The sequence below is a fragment of the Canis aureus genome, chromosome 37 (genome assembly GCF_053574225.1).
Source record: "Canis aureus isolate CA01 chromosome 37, VMU_Caureus_v.1.0, whole genome shotgun sequence".
Taxonomy (NCBI): Eukaryota; Metazoa; Chordata; class Mammalia; order Carnivora; family Canidae; genus Canis; species Canis aureus.
This window is the reverse complement of record NC_135647.1, coordinates 24,307,537-24,331,717: the sequence shown is the minus strand read 5'-3', so window position 1 is coordinate 24,331,717 and position 24,181 is coordinate 24,307,537. Positions and strand designations below refer to the sequence as shown.

At 40.2% G+C, this 24,181-nt stretch overlaps 1 protein-coding gene across 2 annotated transcripts in view; it reads right to left on the bottom strand.

Moving 5' to 3' along the window:
• Nucleotides 1-24,181, bottom strand: part of GMDS (GDP-mannose 4,6-dehydratase) — a 575,871-nt gene that overhangs the window by 271,703 nt on the left and 279,987 nt on the right. For both annotated transcript variants that reach the window (XM_077886286.1, XM_077886287.1), the window contains exon 7: nt 10,316-10,443. In XM_077886286.1, coding sequence (XP_077742412.1) covers nt 10,316-10,443 — 128 coding nt within the window. The remainder of the gene's footprint in view (nt 1-10,315; nt 10,444-24,181) is intronic.

Here is a 24,181-nt window from a genome sequence, read left to right as displayed (position 1 = left end):
TTGAGTCTCACTAGACCTCTAACATCCCGGAGCCCTATATCACGCGCAATTAAACAAGCAAACCGGTAATTCATTAGGGATAATTTTAATAGATGACTCATTTGGCCCGGCCAGTCAATGATGCTTTGGTTTCCCAAAGGCTCTAGCAGATAGTTAACTACAATGGGGCTTTCAGCTGCCACTGACAAAAGGCAATGGAATTCAAACCACCGATGCCATTTCTTCAAACTTCTTCAGTTTTCTTAAAGATAAGGATCAAATGAAATGATTTCTGTTAAACCTGTATTTCCTGTACACAGTTGATATCTTCTTCAAATTACATGATTGTACAACTATTAATACTTACTGTAGAGGAAGTCTCCCATTTAGGATGTATGACCTGGCCCTTTAACTTCTGGCTCTTCGCATGTTTTAGAGTTTCTTTCTAACTCATTTTCTCTTATTTGTGCTCCTTGTTTCACAGAACGGGTGGAAGGTGGGGAGTAAAAATGCTAGTTTACTTGTAATTCCTAGTAAAGGGTATACTTGTTACACGGTCAACTTTTGAAGTCAGTGAAACAAACGGCTTTAAAATCTCACAAGAATGACTCAATATACCAAGAGGCAACCCAGAAACGTGCTGTTTCACACCAAGGGGCTGCGCTGAAGAGCCAGTGAGACCAGGCTGGAACCCACTGTTCCATACAAGGCCAGGGTATCGCTTTTCAAAGCCAGCTTTTTCATATGGAAAATGCAAATAATAATTCCTGCTCTCCTAATCACTGACTGAGATTTGTTGGGAGAACTGAATCCAAAGATGTAAATGATAAGCACTACACAAATACAGGAGGATAACCTTCAGGGGGTTAAAAGAACGGTCTGGTGAAAGCTCTTTGTATTTTGTTTTCAAACCTGAAATTTAAGATCCAATGAAAATCAGCAAGTAATTCTTGACCCAAAGGAGATACTATAAGAAAAAGACATATGAAACCACGAAGCCTCTGGGATTCTGATCTTTGCAAGGAGAGAGAAGCTGGTGCCACACCCAGGATGAGTATTTGTATTGTGTGGACATGGTGACAGAGTGGCCAAGAGGCAAGGGCCTCGGTCACCTTCCTGGAATGCAACCTGCCTCCTCCGTGCTCCACCCAGGCAACCCACACACCATCGCCCCTGGGGCGGAAGCACACCTCTCCACTTGGTGACTCAGAGGCTGGAGGACGGACCTGGGAACAGGGATCTGCGCGGCCAGGGGAGGAAATGAAATTACACACTCGGGGAACCCAAAAAGATACCGTGGAATACTTTTCTTTTCTGCTAGCTGCACGGTTTATGTAGGTTTTCTACAGCCATTATCATAGAACTCCTTATAAGAATCTTTACCTTTTATATGTCTTTTTTTTAATAAAGATTTTATTTATTGATGAGACACACAGAGAGAGGCAGAGACACGGGCAGAGGGAGAAGCAGGCTCCCCGCGGGGAGCCCGATGTGGGACTCGATCCCAGGACCCCGGGGTCACGCCCTGGGCCAAAGGCAGACCTTGATCCCTGAGCCCCCCCAGGCGCCCCTTATATGTCTTTAAAAACAGTCTTATTAGAAAGTGACTTGCTCTGTGTGTGTGTGTGTGTGTGTGTGTGTGTGTGCGAGTGTTTTAGGGTGGAGGGATACAGTGGACTGGGGGATGGGATGGAAGAGTGAAAGTTTTCCAAAACAACAGAATCTGTGATGGGAATCCTGCTTTATCTGGAAGAATCCTCTATCAAATGAGAGTCTTGAAAACTGAGGGGAAATATAGTAAGGACCACACAAGTAAAGAGGTTTCTGAACGAGCAGATGTCAGTATTACCGGTCATACCGAGGGGCCCTTGATCTTGTAAGCTAATGCCACTTTTGTGATTATTAAAACTGTGTCTGGTAAATCAGGACCAGTACGTCATTCTTTCATTCTGCTGCTTCCATCTGCTCATATATCCTTCTTTTACAAATAGGAATAGAGTCTAATGATAGTAGAATCTGTAGATAATTGGGAAACTTACCACAGTGTGAGAACATATGGGCACTATTCAGTAGTTTTCCTTTACCGTCTGCATGCAACAAGAGAAAGCTACTTGAAAACATTACTTCCTGGAATCAAGTAAATCCACCACAGTTGAAAACTAAATGAGTTAAGGTCAGTATGGAATATCTCATGCTAAGGTTAGAAAACAATCTTTTAATAATGAGAGGAATAAAAAACACATTTCATATATACATATTCATTTTTATAAATTGTATAAATAAGTGGTCAAACACGGAAGGTATTTGCTGGGCATCTGCCATTCTGTCCACGCATGTTGGGAGGCGCGATTAAGATAAAGAGGAATAGAATCCAGCTCCTGCCTTCAAGGAGCTTCCTTGAGAGAGACATACTGGACAACTAACCACATCACATCCTGTGTTTGTGGAGAATGGTTTGGCTCTCAAAGATGTCGGTCTACTTGGATTCTTCAGGAAGTAATAAACAGTAATGAGTTAAACTTAACCATTCTCTTCGTAATAGGAGGAGAAAAAGCAGAAGTGATCTCAAACATTTTATGTGACTTTGAGAGGCAGCTGGGGAAGCTATACTAAAGAGTAGTTCCATCTCTTTCTTTAGGAGCTTGACTAATAATTTCCATGGGAGGCTCAAACGGACAATGCAAAGACAGTTTTGCAAGCGGTTCTCAGTTTTGCTTTTAAGTAATTCTGCTTTTGTAAAACTGCACTTATATAAATTAACTGGGCTTGGTGGAAGCCCCAGTCTATCTCTTCTAAAATGAAAAGGGGATCTTCACCTAATGGGATCCATCTGGGGGGCCTATTTAGCTTGCACGTATACCTCCAGTTTCTGGAACAACTGTAAAAGCCACATGGGAAAATCCTTTGGAAATTTGATCCCAAGAGGACGGTGGCTTTTGAATACTCTTAACCACGATAAGCACAGAGTAAAGAACACAGAACAAAGTCAATCACCTATTTTAAAACTAACTGGCAAGTCAAGGTGGCAGACATTGCATTCCTGTACAGGATCTATTCCCAAAAAGAGTCCAAAAACGTATCTGCCTCTTAGTCTCACAGTCGCTGCCCTGGGCAAACAATCAGTGGGATAGATCAAGTTATCCATCACAGGGATCACCCCTGAGCTCAGATCGAATTGCTCTACAGAGCCACCAGGTATCCCAACTTTCTACTCAAAAGGTAGAAAAAGAAATAACTGATCTTACAAATGCAAATACAGCAACACTCACAGAGGAGCTCAAAAATTTTTCCTTACCTAGAAAGAAAAGATAAGGAGAATCTCTGAGACTTCACTGCTATGTTTTCGTGGCAGAAAATAAGCAGAGATGTTCTCTAGCATGGCACACAGAAGCAGAAAATAAAATGCATGTCTTTGCCTTACAGAACATTCTATTTGGAAGAGGTTTTCTGCTTTGTGGCTTTGGATGTAAACACGCTTATAGTAAAGGGTTCCCTAAGGCCAAGCCTGGGAACCTGGAGCCTGGGCTCCTGATGGCAGCAAGAGGCCCTTAAATGGTCTGACAAAGCCACAGGAAAGGGGCACAGGCCCCGGCTCTGTGGGGACAGAACAAGTAATTTTAGTAAATGATTTCCTGTGAATAAAGCAGGTAAGCAGAATAAAACCAAACAGTACTCTAATTTAAAATGAACGTCAAAACGAGGATTTTGACTCTGTGCGTGTGTAAGGGTGTGTTGTGTGCTCATGCATGAGAGAGAGAGTAATTTATGGGCGTTTCTAGGCATGGGACGGACACAATGAAAGTTGGAAAGATTACCTTCCCTGCAAATAGTCTGTCCTTTCCAGAGTGTCCTAATGTAAAAAGGAAGCATTTACTATTAAAAATATATACCTTCTGTGGGCAAAATCATCACTAAATTTAGGTGATGTCATATTTTATAAGAGGCAATTACGTCTACATCACATGAACAGTCTTGTTATTAAAGTGAAATAGCCAGTTTTCCTTTGTGGGTGGAAGCAGATGAGAAGTGGGCAGCACCGGGAAAGGAGACGACCGACCCGGAGAAGCAGGGAGGACGGAGGAGAGTGTGAGGAAGGGCAGGTGGCCCAGGACGAGGAGAGGAGCAGAGGAGCGGCGCGGACTGGGCAGGCCCCGCTGGGGGTGGGAGGGAAGGCTCCCAGGGTCTCACGGCACAGCCTAGATGCACATAGGGCCTAGATGCACGTAAACAAGTGGGATAACCCAAGAGTAACAGGGGGCTTTTTGCACTGTTTTCCTAAGACTATTCTCAGAAATAGAACCATGACTTTCAGAGGTACAAACAGCCATTTCATGATCCACAGCAGTATGATGACACTTAGCATCAGTGGGAGTGAGTCAGGGTGGAGCACAAGCTTCTACCTTAATGTGGTTAATTGCCACCCATTAGAACTTAAATGGCATTTACACAAAGTTTCATAATCCATTTCCACAGGCACTGTACCTACTGAATATGCAACTCCACTCCATATTCATTTTCATTCTTTCTCTCCGCACACACACACACATTTGCCAACAACTACTTTTCTAGCTTGATGGCAGATGTTCAATTTAAAATTTTCAAAATACAACTGAAAACATGATCTAAAACTGCATCCACACCTCCTTGTCTCTAAACTATCTGTGGATGAAAACATGATGAATAATCCATCCTAGAAATTCCGCTGGTGTAGTCTTCATTCACTGAAGACAACAATTTAAACAGAGCTTAGAGTGTCAGGAATCTGGGGGCTTGGCCCCTCCTGTGAGGTCATCCCAGTCACTCAAGACCTGGCCAGAGGAAATAAGGCAACTAGGACTTTCCACATTTCTGTTAAGTGAGGCCTTACCTAAAGAGCACATTCTAGCACCACAAACACTTTAGAGGATTCAAACACACCAAAAAAAATGGAGCTACCCTCCTGAACAAAAAGATAGAGACAGTTTGCTGACATTGTTGCAACAATAAACTCCCCTTAAATAAAGTCTTAGACAAGTGTCTAGATGGCATCCTTTTCTTCCAGATTTGTGTGAATTAGCACAGGATGCAAAATGCTAGCAGCGGACTGCCAGGTGGGGAAGAAGGGAAGGCACAGCCCCGGCTCCTTCTCCGGGCTCTGTGCACAGGGCTTCCCTCAGCCAAGCTCGGTGGCTCTCTGCAGGTCCCTGCCAGCAGCAGCGGAGAATGACAGCTCTAAGGAAAGTTAGTCACGCAGGGGACAATGGACAGCAGGGAGGGACACTCAGCTACCCGACCCCCAAACATATCCTCTGCATCTTTGCCTAGTAGAGCCAACATTCTGGGCTGATTTGGCAAGATCTGATCGCAGCCTCAGCCACACCGCCCCTCCAGGCCTCTCCCTTCCCCCTGGACTATAAAGAGAAGCCGGAGAGAAGCTCACTGTCTTCTCGCTCTGGGAAATGCCTAGTCAGCCAGACCCCCTGCTTAGGTCGCGGCTCCCCTCCCTTCGATGTGAATTAGTGACTGTGAGAACGGCTCTGGTCCCAGGCCTGGGCTGAGCGCTGCTGCCCGTGGCACTGGCGGATCATCCCCTGGACTCCCCCACCCTCGATTCCTTCATCTCCAAAGGACTGTTGCACGTAGCGTATGAGATAATGTATGTAAAGCTCTCAGTAAGGTTTCTGGCACATAATGAGTATCCAACATTTGGCAATTTTTATTATTTTTTTTTCTAAAACTAGTTTTAAAAATTAATCTATGTTCCCTGCCAAAAAAAGAAGTAGGAGGGGGAAGAAAGAAAGAAAGAAGAAGAGAGGGAAGGAAGGATGCAGAGACGGATGGAGGGAGGAGGGAGAAAAGAAAGAGGTATGTGTGAGAAACCATTATATTAAAATTCAGATGAATCTCAAAAATCCTCCCCTAATAATTTGAATGCGGTGGATTGCCTTTGAATTAGGAGAACTCTTCAGGAGCACCTCTATGGTCAGTTGTTGGCAGTAAAACCACATGATATTTTTTTAGATTTTTAAGATTTTATTTATTTATTCATGAGAGACACACAGAGAGAGAGAGGCAGAGACACAGGCAGAGGGAGAAGCAGGCTCCATGCAGGGAGCCGGATGCGGGACTCGATCCAGGTCTCCAGGATCAGGCCCTGGGCCAAAGGCAGATGCTAAACTGCTGAGCCACCCAGGGATCCCGACGTCATGATATTTTTTATTTTTTAAATGGCTTTTCGCTGTGTCTTGGAAAATGCTCAGACTTAAGTCACTTGATTATCCATGTATCCCAAGAGCAAGGACCCTGTTATGAGTGGTAAAAACTTAAGATACTTCCAGTTCAGCCCTTATCAATTAGCTCACCTCTCAGTAATTTTTGGCTATAGCTGTGTTCTAGTTTTTTTCAAGGTGGGATCACACTGAAACCTTGTTAATCAAACTGTTACCATTAATTTTAAACATATGGTGCCATTTTCCACCTCTGCACTGTTAGATGTCAATATATGTTTTTTTTTATTAAGAGGGTGGCAAAGTTAAATAAGTTTGAGAAACCCTTTATTAATCTTATCAGGCCACAGTGCATTCATCTAGCCTAAGTTTTGAGAAGTTATTCCTCCGATAAAGAAATCTGCTTACCTTTGTGCAATTTAGCATTGTGCAGTCTTACCGGGTTTTAGATGAGGTTTAAAAGACTGTCATATGTAGCAACTAGAACCATGGCCATGGCAGGTCTGAACAGAAGATATATGGGAAGACCAACGCCCCTGAGAGAAGTTAGATATCCTCTCCTTGGTACTTTTCAGGCACTACGGGTACCACATTGACTACGTGAATTTGCCTGGATGTGGTATGCAGCCCCCAGCATGTTCTCATGAATACTAGGAATTGCTTCGATGTATGTGGAAGGTGGCAGGCATGAAAACAGAATGTGATGGTGTCATATAATTATTTAAGAAGATAAAAATATTTTAAAAGTTTGAATTGTCAGTTGACTATATTCCATAAGAAGGGTAAATTCTTGATAACCTGTGTTTGTGTAAATTGAGTACTTAGAACTCTGACCCATCAGCATTACAGTAGTTTTTAAACAGTAATATTTTTTTCTCAAATTCCAACAATAACTGTTAGACGTTAGTTACAGAATCTGGGTGGTGGGTATGTGGCTGTTCATGGTAAAATTCATTCAATAATCCTGTATGTTTATAATAAAATATTGGAAAAGATGTAACTGCATATAAGTTGTTTATCCTGAAGTACAATATAGTTTAAAACAGTTTTTATATTCTTTATTTCAAGTTGAAATACCACTTACCCACTCAAGTTTAAGTTATGAATCATTTTGATCTAGGAAATAAGACTAGAAATGGATGTTAATGAACCTGAATCAGCAACAGGAAATGCCTTTGTATAAACTGTTGCAAAAATGTTTACAAGAAAGAGGTAGATTCTAATCACGAATGTATAGCACATTAGTGCTAATTTTTTACAGGGTTGTTATTATGCCCTTTTCACAGATGGGTAAACTGAGATATAAAACCCTAAGCAAATCATTGACAGAGCTAGGATCTCTACACTCTCTGTCAAATGCTCTCTACTCATCATGGAAGTTCTTCCATAACTAAAAAAGTATAAGTCACTTCATCTAAAGATTCACCAGTACAAAATGTTTGTGTATAAAGGAGGAAGATTATATAATTAAAACGTATGTAAATAAGATGCTATTATGACTTGTCTGATCTGCACTTGCCAAGGCTTCTTTATTCTAAAGCTGATTATAGTGCAACGATGCAGATATACTTTAAACAAACAATGCTTCTCTTTTTTCATTCTTATGCTGTTGATTTTAATTTTGGCAACATCCACTTTTAGTCATAAGTCTGTGAGGTAACCTCATTTTAATACATTTAGAAATGCAAGGGATGGTAATATTTCTTAAAATGGAAACAGCAAACTATGAATTCTTACCTAATAATGACACTTTTTTTGGAAATCAAGAAATTTAGATTTCTTTCAGGACTCATAAACGGAAACTATACAATGCTTCTTACATCATCAACATGTGTTACTGTCTGAACCCCAGAGGAATCCTTAACAGCAAAACCTACTTGTATTGTGGAACAAATCAGGTCTTGAATGCCAATGAGAATGACTTAATTTCATATGTCTGTTTCTCCGTGAAATCTGTAAGTTTTATATTCTTACTGAAAGGCCAGAACATTTTACTCCTGCATGGATGCTGTGGCTTCTTGGGCTTACTGGACTGACACTAGCTTGTCAAGGACTCTTCAAAACAGCATTTGGGAAGACCTCTTTGAAGCCTTTGAGCCAAAATGTATATAAAATGCTTTTATTTTAAATGAAAACAAATGTGGCCCCTTTGTTTCAAGGTTGGAGCTACATCCTGGACCAGTGCTAGCCTCGGCACTTTGGGAGAGACAGCAGCATGGCCCTTCCAGCTCCACTGAGCTCACAGAAGACTTACTCATTACTTATGTATTTATTTAATAGTGTCGTACTTTTTTTTTTCTGGCCTATTTTTTAAAATGTCGGTTTTTTTTCGGATTGAAAAAGTTTATATTTATTCATTTTAAATACATGGAAACCATAGAAATATAAAGAAGAAAATAAACATAACCAGTAATAAGCATTATTAACATCTGGTATGCTGTTGCACTATCAAAGTCTATTTCTGAGACTCCCCACTGAGCGTGGAGCCTGATGCAGGAATCCATCTCACGACCCGGAGACCATGACTTGAGTAGAAACTCAGTCAGATGCTCAACCGACTGAACCACCCAGATGCCCCTATTTCTGAGTTCTAATAAAAACATCATTTTTTACCTTGGTGCAAAAAAGATAAATAGAATAAAATTTGATCTATTTGGTTCTGAATTTAGAGAACAAGACCTTGGAAAAGAAGGATACCTATTAGCTCTCTATGACTCTAAGTATATGCAGAACTAGAATGATATTTTTGAAAAAATAATGTATTCATTTTTATAAAACTTGCCTCATATTTTTTAAGTAGGTTAGGCCATATAGGCTAGACAAAACAGTCTCAGCATCTATTGATAACACCTCTTTTCTCCTACTTAGGATTTCTGGAAGTAAGGCCTTACATATTTTTTAATGTGATGTGCTTAAAATATATCTAAATGTCTACTGTCACAAAATGCCTCTTTGTAATGACAGCTTAGAAGAACATACTGAAATGATCAAATTGTTACATTGTTTAAAATTTAAAATTAGAGCTACTTTTTGTCCATAATATAAATCAGTATTAGGCGTTCAAGTGTACATTTTTAATTGTTATAGACAAAAATAATAACACTGCCGAGACTAACCTCTGTGTTAGCAAGTAAACTACTTGTTTGCTTTCCTTCATAAATGTTCAAGTTTCTTTTTGAATCGCATCAATGAACAAGGAAGCCAGATCCGGTTTCCCAGAGAGGAATCATTAAGGACAGAAATAGTTTCCTGAACTCAGGAAATCTGTAAGCACCTAAACAAGGACAAGCAGACTCCAGGGAAAAAGACAATGTTACCAACATGCTCCTTCATGTCTGGCCACAGAAACCACCATGGATACTCAAAAGCATAATGATCATGGAAAGGTAAAATATAACCATTTGCTTAAAGAAAAGTCGCACTACTTATACATGTAACACATCTAACTAACCCAAACCAAAATTTATTGTGCATTTAAGTCCCAAGAGTGAAAATCTGAATCTCCCTTTGACTATATTCACAGTACTATGCAAAAGTATCATTATTAACAACTCTCTACTTAACAAAATTCATTGGTGTGCAAAGTCGTACTTTAAGAAATGTGTATGATAATAACCAGAAACCAAATGCTCCGTAAGAATATTACTCTTAGGATACCTTGGTAGTATAATGTAAATCTAAAAGTCTTGGACTATACAAATTGAAATTAGGTTGTATTTCCTGAAGCTCTGAGAACTGCACCTTTAAACCTAAAAAAATTTTTTCACAGTTAGTTATAGGTCTATTGGGCAGGCAGGAAGGAGAAGGTGCAAAAAGAAGGAGAAAGAGGCTTTGGAAAGAAAAGCATTTTTTTCATCCATCGTCCAAATTAATGACCAACATTTTCATTTTAAATAACGAAAAGAACAATTGTGAGACGTTTCCACATTCAAGGAGCACTCAGTGTGATCTCCAAGTAAAGTTGAACTGTGAAGCTTTAAACTGAAAGTAGTAAGAGTTTAAACATATTTACGTTAGGAAAATTTTATAAGCTACCACCTCTTGTAGGTCATGCTTTTCCACTTGAGGCCTGGCATTGAAAACACCAGCTGATACAAGTATTTTTAAGAACATAATGAGTCGGTTCCTACCTCTACATAGTCCTTGGCATGGCCCCAATCTCGTTTGGCATCCAGATTTCCCAAGCTGAAACATTCCAGTTGTCCAAGGTAAATCTTAGCCACTGACCTGCTAATTTTTCGAGTAACAAAATTAGCTCCTAAAAAAGAGATAAAAGGGTGTATTATCAGTATAGTACATTTGACATTTAACAGTTTGGTGAACCAAACCCAACCTCAGCCTCTGGGCATGTCTTTCATTCTCTTCCCCCCTCCTTTAAAATAAGAATAGAAGAAAACGATCATTAACTGTCATTTAGATAAGTTAAGAAGCTCTAATTCTAAGTGTCACATCAGCTCTACTTTCATAACAAACATTTTTCTTTGGGGGACGTCTTAACATTCCTAATTTGCTGCTGCTATATGTGACCCAGGCATTAGGCCAAAGAAAAGCTATTGGAATGCCAGTTTTTAAACAGAAAATTCAAAAGGGTTGTATAAAGGGAAATGCCAGAATGGAAGACAGACATCTAAGACCACCCTGATTTTTTTTAAGAACATAAACAGCATATGTTCCTATTAATAAAGCTATTTTGGTGCTCATGGGGAAAGGGAGAGGAGAGTAACTTAGCTCACAGGGTATAACTATTTAAAGGAAACAAACAAGAAATGCGTTTGGGTTGCCAATAAGTGGTGATCATTCTCTAGAAACCTGCAAAGCTATCCAATTATAAATTATGACACAGTTCCAAGTCAAAAGTTTCTCTGTACTATACTGACTGAAATGCCACCTTCCAAATTCACTTAAGTGCTATGTACAGAATTGGCCTCCTGAATTCTGCATAAATATTTTGAAACAATTGATGAAAGGTACCATAAATTGAAGAAAGAAGTGAAATTGTTTTATGTTCTTTGGTCTTTAATGAAAGCCCCTACTTTTAAAAGATTACAGAGAAGGACAATAGTAAAAGACACTTCTGAGGTGATTTTACCCATGCCTCTGTTTCTAGGTAAGGTTATCACAAAGCACCAGGTAATGCCAAATTCTCAAGGTAATAACACGTATAAAGTCAATAATGGCTGCATACAGTTTAGATAATTATCATTATTTATCATATTTCAATAACTTTAGCTTTGTTCTTTTGCAGATTAGGCAGGGAGGTGAGTTATGATGAAAGCTTTTGGCTTCTAGAGAAACTGGCACAGGGATAAGGGGAATTTTCCTAAAGAGGTTTACTAAATTTTGGCAAGAACATGGCCCAGGGCAAGTGCAAACATATACTAGCTCGCTTACTACAAAAATTTGGTGTACACATTTATACCAATGCCATCATTAAAAATGACAACGGGGCTTCCACGGAAATCTAAATTTTCAGTTTCTGTTAGCAACTCATAGAGTACATTAAGAGATCCAAAGTTTCAACTTTCCATAGGAGTTAATAAAACACAGAGCTCCTTCAAAAATGAGCCTTTCGAAATGAAGAAATATTTAATAAGTGCAACCCTTCTCAATCTGCTACTACCCAATAGCAATATTTTATTCTCTATGGACTTGTAACAAATAAATTTAAATTTATAATTAAATGTAGATTTCTTGATATCTTTCTTTTTAATAATAGGACTATACTATCATTCCAAATACACTCAATAAACTCGTGATACCATATAATTAGATGAAGTTCCCAACACAGAACAGTTCAGATTATTCTCTTTACTAGTAAGCAAATGTTTGGGGCTCCCATGGAAGCATGTGACCACGATCAGGCAATCTACCTCAGCTCTACCCTTACTGTTTATTTGGTCAAACAGTACTGACTGAGCACCTAGCAAGTACTGAGCACTGAGCTGAGAAACTTGGGGTTGAAGCAGCAGCCCCGTCTCTCAAGTAGCACAGAGAGAATAAGACAGACAAATCAGTACTGCCGGAAGTGAGATGACAGATTGGCAAGCACAGAAACAGTCAAGTCTGGCTAACTCCGTGGCTGGATGTGGTCAGGAAACACCCACTAGAGAAGCAGCCTGCGCTCAGCCGCCTGGTGAGGTCACCGAGGGATTGATTAAGCCGTGAGACAGGGACACGCAAAACTGGTGCAGGGGCTTCTGGACAAGCCTTTGTCTTTAAGTTCCTATCAGAACCCTGCAACGATCATGACCTCAACAACTCTGACAATGGCTATCACTTCTAGCACTGCGCCGAGTACTATTTCATTGATCTATTATCTATCCTCACGATAGTGTCACACATTCTTGATTATTTTAGCTTTACGGTTAAGTTTTAAAATCAGGAAGTGTGAGTTTTCTGACTTTGTTCTTTTTCAAGATTGTTTTAGCTACTCTCAGTCCCTTGAACTTCTGTATGATTTTTAGGTTCAGCTGGTAAAGTTCTGCAAAAAAGCCCACTGAGATTTTGATAGGGATTGTGTTGAATCTGTAGGACAACATGAAGAATACTATCATCTTAACCATATCATGTCTTCTAATTTATGAACATAGGATGTCTTTCCATTTACTTAGGTCTTTTGAAATTTCTTTCAGCAATGTTTTGAAGTTTCTGGAAAATAAGTTGGTTTTGTTTTGTTCAATTTGTTCCTAAGCACTTTATTCTCTTTGATGTTACTGTAAATGGAACTGTTTTCCAAATTCCATTTCCAAATTAATTTTAAACATTATTACTACCGTTTGTTTCACTAATTAATTTTTGGAGAGGCTTAAAATTATTATTTTTAAAATTTTCTCTCTTCACTTTTATGCCTTATCATCTAAGAATGAGGTTTTTAGGAGATAACTATATAAAATCATTATATATTAGAGTGAGACTTAGAGGCCACTTTGCCAACCATCTCAAGTGTGCAGGTAGAGAACAAGAGGCTTAGTAAAACTGCCCAACAGTGAGGACAAGAAGGTGAGCCTGACCCAAGCTGTCTTGCTTTCCCACCTGGGCTGTTTTCACTGACACCACACAGTATAATGTAGGAGGTGTCCTTCCTCAGATTAGATTATTCAAGTGGCTGTGCATGATAACACATAGCAAAATGGAACTCTCATAATTATTTTAAATGCATACTTGATTTCTAATAGACTAGAAAGAAGATCTTAGCTAGGAAGAAGACCAAGAAATGGAAAGTTAGCCCAATGACCAAAGGCGAGCGCTCTTAGCTACTGACTATATGGTATTTTGCACCAACCATTCAACAGCTCTGAAGTTACAGTCTCTTCTGTAAACTACCAGTAGAGTAAATACTTGCCAAGTCAAATCAGGGTCTGCTAGTATAGATGAAACAACACTGGACAACATAAATCATTACTGAAATGTAAGGAATTAGTATCATCATGTCTTCATTTGTGAAGCAAGGATAATAACAGGTACTTAACATGTGGATTTGATGTTTAAGTGAGAAAATCTAGGTAATATGATTAGCAAATTCTCAATGAATGTTCGCTAGTATTATAATTATTACATTATACTGTTAACAGTATGTATAATTAAGCCTCAATGAAAAGTTCAGATTTCTTACTTCTTTTATGCCTTGGTCTCTTAATTCCCTGATTTTGAAAATCTGAGGTTGAGAACAGGTTTAAATAAAAAGCCAAAGTCAAATGTACAGACTTACACACTGAAAGCACTAATAAACATTTCTTCAACCATTGTAGGTTATTTTTCAATGTAAACTCATTAACATAGAAAAAAAAGAGTGGCTATATCAATGTATATCCATAAGAAAAAGAAAGATTAAGATGGATTTTATGTCAAATCTTAGTTCTAAGACTGAGGTCGTGAGTTTTGCTAGCACTGAGAGAATGAAAAGGACAGAATTTCCATTTTGCAATACAGCATACAAGAAAAACCACCATCTTCAAAAACATCAAGATATGCTGGATAAAATATTAGTATTATTTATTTAAATTCCAGGCTGAGTCTCCAAGAAGAACTCAAGTGATAGGAAAGCTCCAGGGCATAGATCTGGGTGGGCACGGAGATTTCTGAGCTAAGACCATGACTGGAATACCATCTCAGGACCTGGGAACAGGCTTTAGCTTTAATATGCAAGCTGAGGCAAAGGACATGGCTTTGGAGGTAGAACACTGAAGTAGGGTTACACACTATGTGAATTATTAATAATTCTGTTCTTTTTATATGTGCCATTATCTTAAACAAGCATTTTAACCTTTCAGTTGCCTTATCTATAAAATGGGATAATAATCCATACTAAGGACTTAATAAGACACTACAGTTCAAAGGCTGTAGAACATTCTCTCATTATAATGTACTTCTATTGGTTATAAATGTTTACTGTCTTGAATATTTTTATTGTGATCAATCTTTTAAAACAGTAAGACCTTTTTCTCTCACATTCATATTTATGTGACCTTCTCCACAGTTAGCCCAAGTCTGGGAAAAGATTAATACACTACTTCAAATAGTCAAAAAGAAAGTCAATATTCATCCCTATCATTCAAAATAGGATTCTGTACCACAATAGTTAAATTTGAAAACAACGTTTCACGGAAAAGTAATTTTCTAAATAATTTTAGTGTATCAAAAGCCAAGAGTGGTCACAACCCAAAGTTTCTCCCAGGTGCTGAAGGGCAGGCATGTGGCCATCCTGTGCAGTGGAGGACGCGAGCAGAGGCGGGAGAGGGAAGTTTTGGTGCTCCAACCTAGCTCCTTTGGGATAACAAGTACAGTACATTGAAGAATCATTGAGAGGAGGAGCTTTCAACCTGCTTTATGCTGGAGAGTCTGCAGAAATCTCCTAAGGACACCACCCAGACTGACCTGGGGCAGCTGTGTCAAGATACACTAAGGAGTGATGCAAGGCTCTCTTACAGGGCATGAGCAGCAGTATGAGAGCCAACTGGCCTGCCCCGCAGCCCTGAATGGGCTGGAGGTGGTGAGGGAGGATGCCTATAGTTGAGGCTTGGTGGTAAGACCATGGAGGCCACAGACTACAAGTAAGATGAGGCAGTGAGTCTACAGTCCATAGTGTCAGTGAGGGGCGGAAGGAGGCTAAGCACCCTAGGAGCCTGGTGGAGAGAGAAGCCCCTGAATTTTATCAGCAGCAGACACCAAGAAGAGCCATGCCTGGAGCTAGTGCTGCCTCCTTGGCCACCAGGCAAGGGAAGAGCTTATAGCAGCAAAGCTGCAGCTGAGGTTAGCAGTGTGCAGAGCGTACCATGTGGGTCTGAGGATGCCCAGCTCTGCAATGTTTGGGTAACTTTCTTAGATCTACCTAATTTTCCTTCAGCAGTCTAATATTTTTAATTCAGCCTTTTAATTCTTTATCTTAATAATTTTATATATATTATTTTATATATATAATAAATATATTTATATATAATTTATAATTAATTTATATATAATTTATAAATATAATTTTATATATACATAGTTTATATATATACACACACACACATATATAAAAACTTCTCTTTAGTTCTTTTTCAAATCTTCCTGAGCATTTTTATATTCTATTGCTGCTCATTTATTTTTTTATGACTTATCATTTTATTTACTTAGAGATGTCTTAGTAATTTTATATTCTGAATTTGATAATGCCAATATTTAAAATTCTTGAGGGCTAATTTCTTGTTGTTTTTTTTTCTGCTGATTTTAACTGATGGCAGTTTGTTTCCTTGTTCGTTTGATGACACTGAGAGTTCATATTTAGTTATCTTAATCTGCTGGAAACCAGAGGTCATGTCTGAGAATGATGTTTCTTTCTGAGGGGGTTTGCGTTTATTTCTGATGGGAGCCAGGAGATATTAACACCTGTAACCTTTATCCCCTTCCATGGTCCTCAGGTTAATATGCTCTGCTCTTCCACTTTGTTACTGTCTAAGGCCCCCGCTAAGCCTTCTAATTAAAGAGGCTGGGCATTACCTAAAGAGTTATTAAGATCACTGCATCAGGGGCCCCTGGGTGGCTCAGTCAGTTAAGTGTTCAACTCTTGGTTTCAGGTCGGGTTATGATCACGGGGGTCCTGAGATGGAGCCTGTGTGGGGCTCTGCACTCTTCGGGGATCTGCTTCTCTCCCTCTGTCCCTCCCCTCCACTCTTGCTTGCACACTGTCTCTCAAATAAATAAATAAATAAATAAATAAATAAATAAATAAATAACTGCATCACACTAAGTAAAAGGGATTTGATACTGCTTTGGGGTCTCTAGAGGTCCCCACCTACTGGCAGGAGGGAATTGGCAGGAAGATGAAGACAGATTTAAAGAAATAAAGATATTAAAATAAATTATTTGCTCTGCATATCTTGGACGCAATGCAAATAATTGTGCCACCCCCACATGTTTATTTTTATTTTCATACTAGACATTCAGGAAATTTTGATTTTTATGTTTTTTCAATGGAATATGCCTGTTCAATGAATATATGGGTGTATGTGTATAAACACAGACATATACACACATACATACACACACGTGTGTGTGTGTGTATAAACAACTAAACCTGAGATTTGTCTCACTGTTTTGCTTGTACTCTTTCTCAGGCTCAAACATAATTACTTTAAATGATTTTTTTCACATATCAGGCAAATATACTTTTTTTTCCTTATGAAATCCTGAAACAGAAGATCATCTTGTCTTGTGGTTCTTCCCCTTTACACTGGGCCTCACTTCCTGTGAGAACAGATGATTACGGCCTGCTGTGAGATCATTCCAGCACCAACACACAGGAGGCAGCTCAGATAAACAACTAAAGCCAAATTCCTAATTTCCTGGCTTTGTTCTTACATCTAATCCTTACATCAGTATGTGTGTGCACATATATACGTATTCCTTGTTAAACTTTCTGCTATAAAATCATGAAATATATCGACATAATATTCCCATAGTCAGATATCTTCTAAAACAAAAATTTAAGGAATAGAACTGACAAAATTTATAAACATATACTGTAAATTATCAGCATTTAACTTTAAAACATGACTGGCAGCACACTTATTAAAATTAAAGAATTAGATTATCTGTTAAATCACAGTCTTTACCACAATGCATTATACTTCAATAGAGGCTTTGTTTTTGTTTTTATAACATACAAAATGCAAGAATGGACATCTTATGATGATCAAGTGGAACTAAGGGAACAAACAGGAGGGATACACAGTAAGTCCTGCTGGGGATGACTCTGCTTATCACATTAAACAAAACTGCTTCTTTTTCAAAAGTATTTCATTATGGCCCTTCTGTTATACTAACTCCTAAGAAGCGAAGTAGCTATGAGCATGTGGCAGTTTTCATCATTTGTCCGCGTGCGTGTACACACAACATGATTCCTATCAGCAACCAAAGAGTATTTGAAGTGACCACAATTTGTTGAAGAAAAGTTCTATTTCATTGCTCAATGCTTCATCCAAAAGCTTTAGGCTTAAAGATTTTTTTGGAGTTAAAAGTACAAAGCCAGTTTGGATGATATTCTTTGCAAAACAGAAACCCTTCCAATTTATCCTGAACCTCACATGAACCTCCGCCCTGGGGCCCTGCATTCCCCCCACTGTGGTAGTCTCTGGCCACCCCACTGGGATCTGCCTGGGCCGTGGCTCGATGCAGACAGGGTGTAGAAAGAAGAGACACTGGGAAGGTCATGGCTGACGGAGCAGACTGCGGAGATCAGAGAGCTCATACCTCATTTGCTCACCGAGTCCTGCCAAGAGCAACACTATTTAACTGCAGGTACTCAAAATCCAACAGGCATGCTTAAAGGAATCTCAGGCTTACAAGAGGGCCATTCACAATGTGCATTTGTTGGGGACAGCTACCACCTTTTGGCAATTATTCATACACATGTGTTTAAAGAGAAAGATTCAAACTACTTTATTATTTGCATCAATGTTCGATGTCTTTTCTACTGAGAGTTAAGAGGATTCAAAATCATAAATCTTTATTTCAAGGTTTCCCAACTTTGGCACCGTTGGCATTTAGGGCCGTCCCGTGCATGTTAAAGTGTTAGCAGCATCCCTGGCTATCACCCAAAAGATGCTAGTGGCACCCCCTCCACAGCAGTGGCAACCCAGAATGTCTCCAGACATTGCCAAATTTCCCTTGGGGAAACAAGCTGCCCCCTCCCCCCTTGAGAACCACTGCCTTAGTCAAACAAACCAAAGCTGACAAAGACAAAATCCCACAAAATTAAAACAAATTTATATATAAACGCTAACCTTACCCACAGATACACTGTGTTATTTTAAGTCTCCCTCTTCATTTGATACGCTGACGAAACTATCAGAGAACTAATAAACATGAAATATTTAAATCATGATGAGACAGGGTGAGTCTTCATCGAGAGTCAAAGTGAATATATGAGTCTGGCCTCCTGAGGAGGGTGTAGGTGAAAGCACACATTTGGGAACCATTGATGTCTGGATGGTATTTCAAGTCCTGAAACCAGCTGAGACCACCAAGAGAGGGAAGTGAGCAAGAAAACAGAAATGGTCCAAGAACCGAATCCACTGACACTACGACGTCTAGAGGTCAAACAGATGAGGAGGAAGCAGTGAGGCTGAAGGAAAACAAGAGCATGGAAGAATCCGGAAAGTCTGGAAAGCGCGTGCCCAGGAGGTTGTTAATCACCACAACTGCAGGTCAGGGGGGAACACGGGGGACAGATGGAAAAACGAACACTGAGAATGGTGGAATCAAGGTGACTGGTGACCCCCGATCGGGGCGCTTCGGAGGAATGTAGACAGAGGTCTGATGGGTGAGAGGGTTCGAGAGAGAAGGGAGGAGAGACTGAGAACATTTTATTTCAAGAAGGGAGACCCAGCAGCATCTTCACATGCTGGAGGGAGAGACGATCCAGGGGAGAGGTGAAAACTGCTGGGTCGTGTCTTCGAGTTGGTGATGACCAGGGACGAGTGGACCAGGCTTGAGCTCCGACAGCTCGGCCAGGGCGCAGGAGAGAGGGCGGAGAGAACAAAACTTCAGATTAAAAAATGTGCAGATGTTCCCTCAGGGGGCGTCTATTCCCCCCTCAGATCTTAAACAAACACTCCCCTCTGCCACAGCACATACCCCTCCGTGGTGTCCATCCCACAGCCGCGCTGGACCTGCTCCCGGGCACAGGGGGCTCCCAGGCCTGCTCCTGCAGACCCCAGGCCGGATTTCCTTCCTGTCCCTACTATGAGCCACACCTCGGCCATCCTCTCGCCGATGCCCTGGATTCCTCTGCTCTCCCCGCGGTCCCACCGCACCCACTCGCAGAACCTCAAGTCACTGGCAGGGCCCTGCCTCCTGCGGCCTGAGTGTGGGGGGAACCTCTGCTAGGCACCCCCGACTCCAGCGAGGCGCCAGCTGCCTGCAATGGGTTTGCAGGCCCTGCGAGTTCCCATCGGGCGTTCCTCCTGGTCACCTCCGGGGATATAACCTTTACCTCAGTCGTGTCTCCTTCCCTCCAGCTGACAGGACCTCGTAGACGTCGCTGCTTGATGAACGGGCTCACCACCTGCGGGCCGCCCGGAGGCCCCTTTGACTCCCTCATTCACATCCCCCAGTCTACTGTCCTACTCCTGCCGCCGTGACTTCTCAGGGGTTCCTACAGAGGGCCCAATCCAGCCTCTACTAGACCATGATGGTGGTGGCTGCCTCACTGATAGAGTCCCCCAAAGAATATTTTTATGTTCCTTCATTCTTTGCATGGTCCTAATGGCGACAGCCCAGCTCTACCTTCTGACTGCACTGATTTACTCAAGAGCAGGCCCCGAATCCACACTGACCCAAAAAACCACAGCTACAGTGATTGCTTGAGGGATGGGCGCCTGGTCATGGCAGGCCAGTTAGAGCCCTTCCCTAGATCCCCTCCTAGGGAGGAAACCTTTTTACTTCAGCAGCGAGACTAAAGGTGGTAGTAACCTTAGTTCTGGCTTCTCAGAAGGAAATGGTTCAAAAAGATGAAACCAAGACAGAAAGCAAAATGGAGACAAGAGACTGGAGTTCTGGTTCCAGCTGTCACTAGGGTCAGGCCAGGCATACCTCTGTCATTCTCACACTTGGGTAACATCCGCCCGCCCTGCCCTCTAACTTCAGTGATTTCATTGAAGCCTAGTGTGAGTTTTGACATTTCTAAACCCAGATTCCTCACAGATGCCCAAGCCCAACTCAGCGAACAGCTTCATTGGTCCAGAGTCATGTTCTCTTCTGGATTTTACTGCTATCACATGCTCTTCTGTTCTGACAACGTAGAGTTTCTCAATGCAAATCTGATCAAGATCCCCTTTCCTCAGCGACAGCAAGATCCCTGGTGATCTGTCATCTTTCCCCTTCTAGCTTCTCCTCCTGCTCCTTTCGCACCTCACGGTGTCTCCAGCAACATCCAACTGTGTACAGATTCCTCAGCGAGATCCCTTCTCCTTCTCTGCACCTCCCCTCCTCTGTGAGAAACATCTTTATCCATATTTTGCTTCCCAACTGTCATACTTCAAGTACCACCTCGATAAAAGGATTTCCTGAGTCCTTCCCTCCCCAAGAGGTGAGCAGTCCCTCCTCCTTGCTCCTCAATCACCCCTTGCATTTGTCTATCTTCTTTTATTACACTTCATTGTAATTTTTAGTTTACTTATCTCCACTGTGAGATTTTTAAAGACAAGCATTATATTCTTCATCTCTTTGACCAGAGTCTAGTGTAGGGCTTATCACATGATAGATATTCAATAAACACTTTCTGAACAGGGAAAAAAAGGAAGTAGGGATATTCAACAGTTTAAAAAGTAGGATATCTTTTCACTGATAAATTTAGTACATCGTGAAGTTAGTTCTTTTATTTCTTTTGCCACAATTTCAGATTCTCAGGAATGATTAAACTCTTAAAGTAGCATGTTTGTTTTATAGGCACACGTACACCAGTAAGCTCAGAGATAACATTCCAGATACCAGTAAATGATGAAGAAGTTATCTGGTCATACTAGGCAGCTTCTCTCTCTTCTGACACCTTGGAGTCATAATTTCTTCTTACCCTCCAGGTTTGTCAGGACCTCTGTGGACTTTCACCTCTATCTACAGGAAGAGGAAGGGAGTGGGGAGAGGTAAGGGATGGAAGCAAAGGAATCAAATTGTCTGTTATGGGAGAATGACTCAATTTATATAAGAATGGAATAATAGACATGGGTATCCTTTTTTGGAAATCAACTCATTTTTATAGAAATGATTTATTACCATTAAAAAGGACTTATCCCACATCATTCTACATTATGTCTGAGCTGCATTTCAGAATTGGTACACAGAACTATTTTACAGAAGGACCGTGTTTGTACTTATATTTGACATTGCTCATACTTGAACTTCTTGGATTAAATTTTTTCTTTGGCTTCCATCTTGACTTAAGCAGTAAAGCAGGGCCACTTCATATAAATTTCAGGTTCAAAGTAACTTAAAAAAAAAACACTATTGGCTTATAGCCATTCCAGTGTAGGGCCTGCAAAGTAAGAAAATCTTCAAAAGGGCTTTGATTCAAATTCTTCTACTGATAGGAAATGGGGACAAGACAAATATCTATAAAATGAAGCAATTGTGTCTCCTTCCACAAAAACCTTACTTGGCATTCATGATTCAGTTTCTGTTATTCTCTATTACAGAAAAGATATGCATGCAGTACCCTAAAAGCAAATGAGTACAAATGATATTTTCTCACCCAAGGAAAGCAATTAACATTCTTCCTCTGTAATAACTTTTACTTAAAACTTGGTTTGGACTTCAGTTTATGAAATATTTTTCAAGAAGGGTCAGACTCCAAGGGTGAAAACAATGAGAAATAAAGGATGAGGGATCCCTGGGTGGCGCAGCGGTTTGGCGCCTGCCTTTGGCCCAGGGCGCGATCCTGGAGACCCAGGATCGAATCCCACATCAGGCTCCCGGTGCATGGAGCCTGCTTCTCCCTCTGCCTGTGTCTCTGCCTCTCTCTCTCTCTCTCTCTGTGACTATCATAAATAAATAAAAATTTAAAAAAAAAAATAAAGGATGAGTTCTAAGTATTGGTTACCAGTCAATAAATGCCACCATAGTTATCGACATGGAATAAATGTATAATATTAAGGAGTGGAAAACACAAGTATGATTTGTGTATGAAAGTATGACTCTCTTATTTGTTACATAGTCCCTCTCCACTACTATCACCTACGCTTTCTTGATATTCTTTATCTATTTGGCGTTCTCAACTAAAGGCCTAGGGAGTCTGATGAGCACATAGATGGCAGCAGCATATCTAAGGCACACCAGAGCAGTGACAGAAACCGTTTCTGAACTACTATAGAGAATGAAGAATAAGTTTCATTTTCTGGAAATTGGTAAAGATTAGGTAATGATTAAGTTAGTAGGATGGTAATGTGTCAACCTGGCTAGGCCAATTAGTGCCCAGATATTTGGCTAAACATTATTTCTGGGTGTGTCTGTGAGGCTGTTCCTGTTAAATTAGCATTTGATTGAACCGGTAAACTGAGTAAAGCACATTGTCCTCTGTAGTGTTGGTGGGTCTCATTTCATCTCTCAGAGGCCTGAAGAGAATAAAAAAGTGGAGAAAAGGAGAATTCCTCCTCTCTGCCTGAGTGTTTGAGCTGAGGCACTGGTCTTCTCCTGCCTTCTCCTCCTTACACTACAAGTGCAAGTCCCAGTCCAAGGGCCTTTGGACTCAGATTGGAACTACACCTGGATCTCCAACTTGCTAACATCAGATAAGGGCACTCTCGGCCTCTATCATGAGCCAATTTCTTACAATAAATCTGATATATGTACAGATATGTCTTATTTGTTCTGTGTATTTGGAGAACCTAAGGATTAGTGTTAGATAAGATTTTAACATATGCTGACACTAAAGTATACTACTATGCAAGGACATAAATTACTACCTTTTTTTTTTTTTTTTGCTCATGGAGTCTTGCCTTGAATTTTCAAGTCTGCGCAAATTACTCTTGAGGTCTTTGTTTGATTTGCATGAAAGCTATGTCTGTGAGCTATAAAACCCAATATTCTTCAAGTCAGTTTTTAAGAATAAATATTGTTACCATCAACAAAAAAGCATATTTAATAATCATTTAACAGTATATAAACAATATAAAGAATTCTAAAAAATGAGGGTAGCTGTCTTTTAGTAGAATTGTTGATTTCCTAATATATAGACTATAAAATAAAAACCACGAAACATAGTTTTTGAAAGTTAATAGACTTAGTTTCAAGATAGCTTAGTCTCATATTGCCCCAGTTTCTATGTCAGCTATGTGACAAAATTCAGGAAAAATAATTTGCTTCCATACCTTGCTTCATCATTTCACATTTTCACTGATTAAATTTAGGACTTTGCAAAACTACATAGGAAAAACTAGGAAAGTAAAGAAGAAACACAATGTTAAACTGGAATAAAGGTCTTGAGGAAAACTTTGAGGGTCAAAAAAAAAAGAGCTGAAGTGACTAGAATACAGCTCATCTGGAAAACGAAGCATGGCTGAAAAGACAGGCCATCTTAGGAGCCAGCATGATATAACGGATAATCACAGGGATTCTGGAGTCAGGCTGCTGGGTTCAAACCCAAATCTCATATTATTATGAGAAACTAATATAATCTCTAAACTTCCAGCTCTTCACCTATAAAACGTAATAACCATACCTACTTAATAGTTTTATTATGAGGATTAAAAGAAATAAGTGAAAAACATAGTACTGTTTACATGGTAAGGGCTAGGTAAGTGTTAGCTGCTATGTTGCCATTATCATCATTAATATCACAAATAGTCCCAAAAGTTAAGACTTCTTGAAAATGCAAGCTATTAGCTCAGGAGCCCTCTGTAGTTCTCAAGAATGGCTTGTGCTTAAAAATTTTGGTTGTATAAGCACTTTGAATCCAGTCAAGGCAAAAAGGAATATGCTATAAAAACATCAAGCTAGTATCCACCTTGCGGGAAGTGGCCACG